Raw genomic sequence first — 9,957 nt, 5'->3', positions numbered from 1 at the left:
TATCATATATCATCCATAAATTAATTGCATACTTATTGTTGCCTGTTTAAAGTTCAAAGTTATCCGGTAGAGCAAGCTAGAGTCTAGCTTGTTTAGCTTGACTGTCTAGCTGCTAGACAGTCGTAGTTCATTTTGAACTTGTTGTTGTGTTCAATTCATTAGTGAGATGAGCGCCGTTTATTCTCATGTTTCTTCCAACTATAGATTTCATCAGCATACATGTTGGTTAATGCAGGGCAATTAAGGAGTAAATAGTTGTTAATGTGCTCTGTCTTGACCTCGTTTCTTCATTTTCTGACATTGCATAGCAAGTTGTCTTAAAAGGAGTCAAGATCTACCAAAATTACCTAATCGCCACATAGATTTTCAAAGTTAAATTAAAAATATAACTATATCACCGGTTTGTTGTACAGATGGACAAAGTGGCAAAAAATAAATTTGTTTGTCAGTTTATTATGTTGAATTGAATTAGTCAAAGTATGTTGCAGGAGCACCATTTCATAAGTGATAAAGATGTGTGGGGAAATGGGTTTCAGATGTTGTTGGACCATGTGCACATCCAATATGCACATCTGTTGAAGCATATTGATATTTTTACAAGCCGTGTTTAACCAGCCTTTCCTCTGAGAGCGTCGCCACATGAAACATGCCAAGCAACCCAGCAGGGCCCATTAGAGTGTCAATATCATTTCAGCATGCTCCTCAGGTAGGTGCAAGCGGATTTGGCAGGAACAGAAGCGCGTAAATGACAAAAGAATCATGAAATGTCGGAATCCCTACAAAGCATGTTCGCTCAATGCCTCTGCAAAGCAAAAGGCAGTAGATTGTGTTACGTTTCATGTCTTTTTACGATACTACACAAAGCCGTATTCATATAATTTGTGTTGTGAACGTAGTTGCATGAACTAAAGAAAATTAAAGTGCATAATTTTAAATGAAATTAGCCAATACAAACACACTGGATGCAGCATTGTAGATTTGTGATTAGCAAATCTTATGCTTTCTGTCAGACCTTCAGACTACTTTCATCCTGGATCTTGGTTGTTGTACTATGTAACTTTTTCTTTGACAATTTCTTTGATGAACCCAAATCCCATGTCTTCCTTATCTGCGTCCCAGCACCCAGGTGTACCTTATTCCTGCACACCATGCCAACATACCCCCTAAATGTGACAGCTGCTTTGCTCAGACTAAAGATTGCATACTGAAATGTGTTTAATTTATGTTTATATACATGTGACGTGATTGGCTGATGACCAGTCCAGGGTGTACAGGATGTAACTTGCTTCAAAATCAGATTGGATGGCCCTGAAAATCAAATATGCCCGTGATGTGACTCTAATAAGAAGAACAGAATAATAACCTGATGGATGAGGGTGACCGGTGACCATTCCAGAGTGTAGTCTGCCTTTTGCCCGAAGCTAGCTGGTTAGGCTCCAGCAACCCCGGCGTGACCGGACGTTTGGTCGCCAGACTTTTGGTCGCCGGACTTTTGGTCGCCGGACTTTTGGTCGCCGGACGTTTGGTCGCGTATGTTTGGTCGCCCGGACCCAAACAGCCGGCAACCAAACGTCCGGCGACCAAAAGTCCGGCGACCAAAAGTCCGGCGACAAAACAAGGTAAAACAACACGGTCTACGCATCAATAAAAGCCAAAAGTTTGTATGTACATAAGTTGTCCCCTTAGGAAGGGACGTCAGTCAGGGTCTTAACAAGTTCTCTAACAAAACACAATAAAAGTACAGGAAATTTGGAGCTTTTCTTTAGCCTAATAATTAATAGGGCATTAAGTATGACTGAATAATAATTCGCAGTTTGTATTTAGGGAATTTGAGCAACAATTTTAAATGGTAATTATCAATAACCTTCCGGGCGACCAAACGTCCAGCGACCAAAAGTCCGGCGACCAAGCGGCCAAGTACCCAACCCCGACAACCCTTACAAGGATGCGGGGCATAGAAGATGAATGAATTAATGAATTCCAGCACAGAAAATATCAATGCTTTAGACAAACAAATGGGTACAGATGTTTTTTGTCTTTTTTGGAGGATGCTCGGTGTAGTAGTCCACAACGAAAGCATTTTTCTGCTTTTTGTGGAAAATGGCTGAACATGGCTTTCCACACACACCGACAGTGAGTAAACTTTGTGTGTGTGTGTGAGTGTGAGTACCAGTGTGTGAACAACCACACTTTTCGAAGTGTGGTTCATCTGAAATCCAGGAGATGGTCTCATGCCATAGGTCTGTGAGCACAGTGATGGCGTGGGGGCCTTCAATAATGAGCCATTTGGCCTACTGCATACATTTTCCCATACTCACTTATTTATTGCAGTCATGTTCGTCCTCCCAAATGACAGCATTTAAATGTCATGCTTAAAATTATGTCATATTCATGCAACATTGCCTGCCTACTGGAATGGTAAACGTACAACATTTTAGGCCATGGTTCCGCTCAGTTTTGACTTCATAAACAACAAGCAAATGTTAGACATTAACATAATATAAGTTAGACTTTAAAGAAGGCTGGCATGGTAGAGAACGCAAAATCAAGTTCGAGACTAATTGTGGCCAGACAGGTCGGGAGAACTGCAAGCGCCCTACTAATCAAAACAATGGTAATCAGTTGGCCTGAGAGATGACCACTATCTCCTGAATCCAGTGCAATATGCAATGTTGAGATTTTCTTATACTACTTCACTATCGGCCCAGTAGGATCTCACTCCCAACTGTCTTCACAGCAACAGCCATGTCCCATTATGCGGCCATCTGACAGAGAATGCGAAAGGTGTTCTTTATTTCCTCTCCAGAGTGTCATGCATCCGTACACACACACACACACACACACACACACACACATACACACATTCTCACGTACATATACAAAGAAGTGTTAGTACAGTTCAATTAGGAAACAAGTGAAAATTGATATATTTTAAGGAAGTTATTAACTAATTGCCTCTCTAGGGTACCAGCCTTGTCCTCACAAAACATCTCCCTCGCTTTGTCCCAGAAAGAATAAGAAAAATAAATGTTACTTCAAAACTGAGCACTACTTGGGAAGCCAAGATTCATGTAGCTTTCTGAGTCTTTGAGGGGCTACAATTTGGCTATTAAGTGGAGAAACGTGGGTGAGGCATTCCAAAAATATCTTGCAACCAACTCTATGCATTTATGTCATATATATATATATATATATATATATATATATATATATATATATATATATATATATATATATATATATATATATATATATATATATGTATATATGTATATATATATGTATATATGTGTATATACATTAAATTGACAGCATCTCTTCAGTCATTCTTCAATTTCCCCTTTGGTTAAACTTAAGATTCTGTGTTTTATTGTCGAAAGCACAACACCGTTCTATTTGCTTCTCAGTAACAAAAGCTTATGTTCACATGTGTAACATCAATCGATTCTGCTACATTCACACCTTCCATTCTGCCTTTATGCTTGTCTAGGGAGTTTTCCACTCTCTTTATGGCATCTTTGGCTCATTAGGAGAAGGCAACATAAAAATACAGAGACAGCAAAGAGTTAGGTCAAAAACGCCACAACCTTTATTTGGTTGCAAACACAACGAGGAAGTCAAGCTAACAAAAGGGACTGGAGACCTTGACAAAAATGAAAAGAAATTGGGAAACACAAGACCTACTCAAAGAAAGGGTTTTTTGATTTAATGATGTCACTCTGTTAATAAAGAAACCTCTCTAGCTCATAACAGAAAAGGACACTTTGCTTTGCTCTCTTCCACATTTCCACTCACTGCTTGTTTGTGTTGGGTGTGTAACTATTTTGGGTTTGTTTGTTACTAAGTTAGTTTTCATTGGGCCCCACAATCTGGTAGCCATTCTGTTCTGTCTACCCTTTTGTTTGGTCCGTGTTAAGTGTTCTACTTTGCGAATTCTACCTGGAACGATATTCTATTCTAGTATGAGTCCAGGAATAATCATTAATGCAGCACATGGAAATTCTTATTTTTTTCGCTAGCTTCAGACCACAGGTCTTAATGCACAATAGTTTTTCTCAACCCATAGTTCTGTCAAATTTGTTTATTTGCGTGACTGTTTCGACTGCCTTTTTCCATTAAGTCTGTTCCAATATTACACGTGCATTAGCTTGCAGTCCACTACATGCTGAGCAAAATGGTACATGTGCAGAAGGACATATAAACACTGAAACTTTATTATAGGTCCTAGCATCAACAGCTGCATAGCTGTACTTGTTGGTTCTAACATATTAGAGTCTTTACTGGAGGTATCATTTCAAAATTATCTATTACGCCTATAAAAAATAAAGTAAATCCAAAGCGTGAAGAGCTGTATTTTCCTTGTTGCAAAAGAAAGCCTCAGCTTTGTTCATTTTGAGGAGAAAGGGAATATTATAAAAGCCAGAATATACCGAACAACAATTATTTGCATAATTACCAGCTCTCACCACTTCCCAGTGAAATGTCCTAGAATGATGTGCTCAAACTCAGGATCGAAAGTAATATTTAGGGTACAAGGAAATTGCATGTGTGGTATGAATCGATTAGTTTATAAATTAATCACACATTAAAAAGTTTAATCTTTATTTCAATGTTGAAAGTTACATTACTGAACAGGATTTTATTTACATGGCTGTGGGATTACTGATCTTCCCCATAAAGAGGATGCTGCGTGTAGAGTCCTCCACAATGAAGACCAAAAAGGGTCTATCCATTTTCATTACCATAGGCATACTCATCGGCATCACCTCAAGGGTAGTGACGGTTGCTACTTCGGTTCCCGTTTCATCAATATTGAGAAGTGCCTGGTGAGATGCCTGTGGAACAAGCCAGTGGTTAGAGACCAACAAAATTGTAGAAAAACATCTAGGACCACGGAATGATACTGAACAGTCCTGACGTTGACAGTGCCATCACTAAGAATGTGGTTAGCCACTGCTTCAGGGCAACAATTGACCTTACCTGTCGAATCTTACAACCCAAATGTGATTTACCCTGTAGTCCTTAACCTTGAAAGAACTGTGTTTGGTTCATTTTACCTTAGACAGCTTAATCTTGATGTCATCTGTAATTCCAGAGAAATCTGCACTGTCTTCGAAAGCAGCGGTTATTCCCATATCTTTCAGTGTGCTGTCGAGCCTAGCTTTGGTTGAAATTGAAAATTTGGGCAGGAACACATCAACAGATCTGTTGACAAATGAGAAGTTGCATCATTGCATTTATACCATGAATGAGTCATTGTAGTTTAGGTTATCAGTTTCCATTCTTACTGCAAGTAGAGAGACTCATGCCAGTGCTTAATGTACTCTTTGTTGATTTTTTCTTCCACATCTTTCATCTTTCCCTCATCAGGCAGAACAATCATAATGGAGGTATTGCCCTTGTAAGGTAGCATTAAAACAGAGGTGCCATTGTCACCGTCGAAATACACCTCATAACGACCCATCCTTGCCATCATGTCTACTTCCACTTTGGTGGTCTCGTCCACATGAAAGTCAGCCTTCTTTGTAAATGATTTGTTGAAGGGTCTAACCCATTCTCCTGTAACCAGATATACAAATTATTTAGAGGCTTTGTGACTCAAATTCTTCATTCCGGTCTCCTACCTTTGAAGTAGACTGTGTTGATCAACATCATAGCCATGGCTTCATTCAAGTCCTGCACATGGTCTTTAATCATGTTATGGGTTTTATTGGCTATGTATGAGTTGATTACTTCTGCAGCCTCTTTAGATTTGGAGAAATCGACTTTGAGAACCTCAGCCGAGTAGAATTCCTTGGCATTTTTAATGAATGTGTCACTAGGACTGAAATTGTTGTCTAAAGCAACTGCATTAGCCACATCAATTTGCCTGAGCTCCTGGTTGTGTCCGAACATATGAAAAAGATGTGCGTATGCTTCATTGATCTTAGTCTGATCCTTGCCACTGTACCCCAAGGTGGAAAACAGCTGGCTATGAGTCTCATGTCGTGCCCCTGTGGACAACAGGGACAGGGCGGTGGCGATGCCCAGTGGGGAGAAGAAGATATTTTCTGCAGCACCTGCTTTGGCTCTTAGGGATTTATAAAGGCCAAAGCCAAAATCTGCATTTGGAGGTGACAGGTCATGGCATTTCATGTCATCTAAATGGTGGTGGTGGTGGCCATGGTGGTGGTGGTCGTGGTCATGGCCATGGTGGTGGTGGTCGTGGTCATGGCCATGGTGGTGGTGGTCGTGGTCATGGCCATGGTGGTGGTGGTCGTGGTCATGGTCATGGTCATGACCATGGCCTGAATGGGGGGCTGCTAGGCAGGCAGCCACAAGCAGTGCTGCAAGAATACAGCTTGCAAAGAAACTGTGCATCTTTACAACCTGAAGAGAATAATTTAGAAAAGACAAGTTAGATCCAAAGATCAGCAGTGTCAGTGAACACGATAACACTGGATCCAAGATGGTATTCTTTTGGCATCTTAACAGTACAAATTAACGTCAGTCCATCAGTATTGATGAGGCAGCTTTCCACATTGTCAAATGTCACGGTACTGGCAAAAAAAAACATATTGAAAAATGAATGTGACCAATTATAACCAGAAGGTTCCCCTGTGTACCACATTTCATCCAGAGTCGCGAGAATAGCTGTGAGGTACATTTAACTGCATTATAGAAGTATGGGACAAAAGTCATGAACTCTCCCCAAAAAATGATTCCTGAGTGGTTTAGTCTTTTGGAATATAACATTTTTAACTGAGAAACAAAAACCCTTTTACATATTTAAAATCTCTTGACACATTCAATGAAACTCTCTTCATGATCTTACCGTTAAGTCTTCTTCAGTGGGGACAGATGATCAGAATTTTTTTCCATTTTATAGACCTCTTGACAGTCAGGTTTGTTAAAGATTAACCAACCTTCCTTAGTTCAAATTAAGAGATAAGGTAGGTCTCTGGATCGTCCTCTCTTATGCAACAGAGTCACATGTACAGCAAAGGGCTAAAAAACCTACGGTATTTTTGTGTCTTTGTCCCCTCAGCCCTACTGTATTTTCTTAAAAGCTGTCTGAATATTGACGCTTCCTTGTTTAGTGTGTCAAATTATACATACAATATACCACAGGTGTCAAAACTATTCCAAAAAGAAGAATAGGTGTTGCCTTCACTGGTTGGTAGGGAAACCTGCACCCACTTGGCCCTTTGTGCAATTTATTTGACACCTATGCAATACACAAAAACAATTCCTGTCACTTTTTTCCACACCGTTATTGGTCACCCAGTCGACTTGCCACCAAAAGTGGGCCTCTTTGCTGGTCCAAGATCAAATTCCCCCGCCACTCAGTCACCGCATGCGATGCCAACGCCCAAGTGCTTCCAACCATCACACCTAGTCCACACCAACGGCCAATTAGGGCTAAGGGTATGCAAAGTAGCTTCAATCAGCTGCATGTAAATGAGAATCTTCAATTCTGCAGTGCACCCAAATGGGACCAACTAAAATGGATTTAAAAAGTGAGTCTGTGAACTTTGTGTGTCATGCAAACCTGGAAAAATGACATCAAATATTTGTAAAAGTTGTCAAAAACCTGAAGCTCCTTTAAGAAAGACATTCAATAATACACATACTATAATACTGACTACAGTGCTTCTATTTTTAACTTATCTTTTCCTTGTTTCAACTGGATTTTACCATTAACTCACACTCATTTGAGTCCTAATTTATAACCTAAAATAATTCAACTCAAAATGAAAGAGGTCATAATCTACATCACATGTGTCAAAGTGGCGGCCCAGGGGCCAAATCTGGCCCGCCGCATCATTTTGTGTGGCCCGGGAAAGTAAATCATGAGTGCCGACTTACTTTTTTAGGATCAAATTAAAATGAAGAGCATAGATGTACATTAATTTTCCTGATTTTCCCCCTTTAAAATCAATAATTGTAATTTTTTAATCAATTTTTCTGTGTTTTTAATTCAAAAATCATTTTGTAAAATCTAAAAATATATTTAAAAAAGCTAAAATAAACATTGTTTTAGATCTATAAAAAACTGAATATTCAGGGCTTTTGATCCAGTTCTTTTAATCCATTTATTTAAAAAAATCTAAATATTATATCTAAAGTGGTCCGGCCCACATGAAATCGAGTTGACGCTAACGCGGCCTGCGAACCAACCCGAGTCTGACACCCCTAATCTACATTAACAGCCCCATATATAAATTCTCAAGCACAAATATAAGAACCAGAAACTAAAGATGACATTAACATTTGTGGAAACTTCCATGAAAAACTGCAGAGACTTAACATCATGTCCCTCTCCTTCCCCAGTGTGGTAATGGGTATGAAGCTCGACTGTCTTATAACACAATAGGTGTGTGCGGCTCTCCTGTCTTTTATCAAACTGATTAGGTTAGGAGACTTTTAGGCTCAACTCTTGGGAGGGACTCCAATTAACGGCTGTTCTCTGAACTAAAACTGCTAACACAAAGGGAGAGGAAGGGAAAAGTGAGAATTAATACAGGTGGGGAAATCCTGTAGTGTGATGCAACTACCCCCTCTATATAACCAAGACATTTTCCGAATACGGGATGAAATAAAGTTCTAGCCTAACCTAACCTTTCTTTTATAGAACATTTCAAAGTCTAGACGCTTTTTCTTTAAGAAAAAAAAATCTACATCCACAGCACCTAATTTGTTGGAAAAATCATCCACAGGCACTGTATAAATGTAGTTTTATACATATTTTAAGACCATCCGAGACCCTTTACATTCAACCTGCTATAGAGTTAGATTTCAACGAAATGTGTGCCAGCATGTATTTGGTTAAGCTCTTGCACCAAACAATTTTGACCATTTATTGTAGATAATCGGTAATAGCATGAAAGCAATTGTTGTTTTCACTCTTACATTCAAGGAGAAGCAGATTATTTTATAACAGATTTAGTGTTAGGAGCAGCCTGCTATTGTTTTTCCCGACTCTCGTTTGTCCTTTCTGCCTTGCCGTTGTGTTTGCGCAGCTGCGCGCGATTCTAAATTAGTCCCTGATTTGTCCATTTAAACCCCACTGAGTTTAACGTCATTGTCGGATTGTCTGTTTAAATTCCCTTACCATGCATCCACGTCACCTTGTCACGTGTTTTCCCTAGTCTGTTTGGTTTCATGTTTTGTTTCCTAAGTTCGTGTTATTTTGTAAGGTCCCTCCTAAGTCATTAAAGTTTTGGTTATGAGCACGATTTGCTTCGTCCTCGCCTGCTTCCCCGCGACTGGGTCCTAATTTCTCCTACCTCGCCTCGACGTCTCCAGTGGACATAACATTTAGTCTGTGCTCATCGTATATTTAATGCATCGACATCGTACTGGCTATTAACTCTGTCACTCTAGACTTGACATACTTTATTTTGTGCACCTTCACTGACACAATATAACATTGTCATCATAATTGACATTTCGCAAAAGCTCCGTCCCACTTAGATACTGTTGTTACACTGTTAGCCTTATGACTTTGATGATAAAATCTGTGGAAAACATATGTATCGCGGGGGTTGCGGGGGGTTCTGGAGCTTTTCCCAGCTAATTACAGGCACCAGGCAGGGGACACCCTGAATCGGTGGCCAACAAATAGCAGGGGACAAGGAGGCAGACAACCATGCATGCTCACACTCACACCTAGGGGCAATCTAGTGTCCAACCAACTTACCATGCAATGTTTTTGGGATGTGGGAGGAAACCCGAGTACCCAGAGAAAACCCACGCAAGCCTGGGGAGAACCTGCAAACTTCACACAGTGAGGACCGACCTGGGATTGAACCCTCGACAACAAAACTAAAACTAAAACCATCGCAGCTAAAGTATACAGGTCGCACAGCAATGTGCACTAGTCATGTTCTCAAACTTTAAGTGAGTTATCTTTTATATGTTATTTTAGCATTGTCAATTATCATGATTACTGTTTAGCCAATGGTGCATGGCTAG

The 9,957-nt window shown here is 39.9% G+C and overlaps 1 protein-coding gene across 1 annotated transcript; it reads right to left on the bottom strand.

Annotated features, from left to right (window-relative positions):
• Positions 1 to 4,585: 4,585 nt before the first annotated feature.
• On the bottom strand, positions 4,586 to 6,966 carry LOC144064811 (alpha-1-antitrypsin homolog). Its single transcript, XM_077587624.1, has 5 exons — positions 6,815 to 6,966; positions 5,625 to 6,369; positions 5,289 to 5,559; positions 5,058 to 5,205; positions 4,586 to 4,835 (listed from the first exon to the last, which is right to left on the bottom strand). The coding sequence occupies exons 2-5, from the start codon at positions 6,358 to 6,360 to the stop codon at positions 4,644 to 4,646; spliced, it is 1,347 nt and encodes a 448-aa protein (XP_077443750.1). The 5' UTR covers positions 6,361 to 6,369; positions 6,815 to 6,966; the 3' UTR covers positions 4,586 to 4,643.
• Positions 6,967 to 9,957: the final 2,991 nt, after the last annotated feature.

The sequence above is a fragment of the Stigmatopora argus genome, chromosome 19, assembly GCF_051989625.1.
Source record: "Stigmatopora argus isolate UIUO_Sarg chromosome 19, RoL_Sarg_1.0, whole genome shotgun sequence".
NCBI lineage: Eukaryota > Metazoa > Chordata > Actinopteri > Syngnathiformes > Syngnathidae > Stigmatopora > Stigmatopora argus.
The sequence above is the reverse complement of the archived record's forward strand: the minus strand, read 5'-3'. Positions and strand labels throughout refer to the sequence as shown.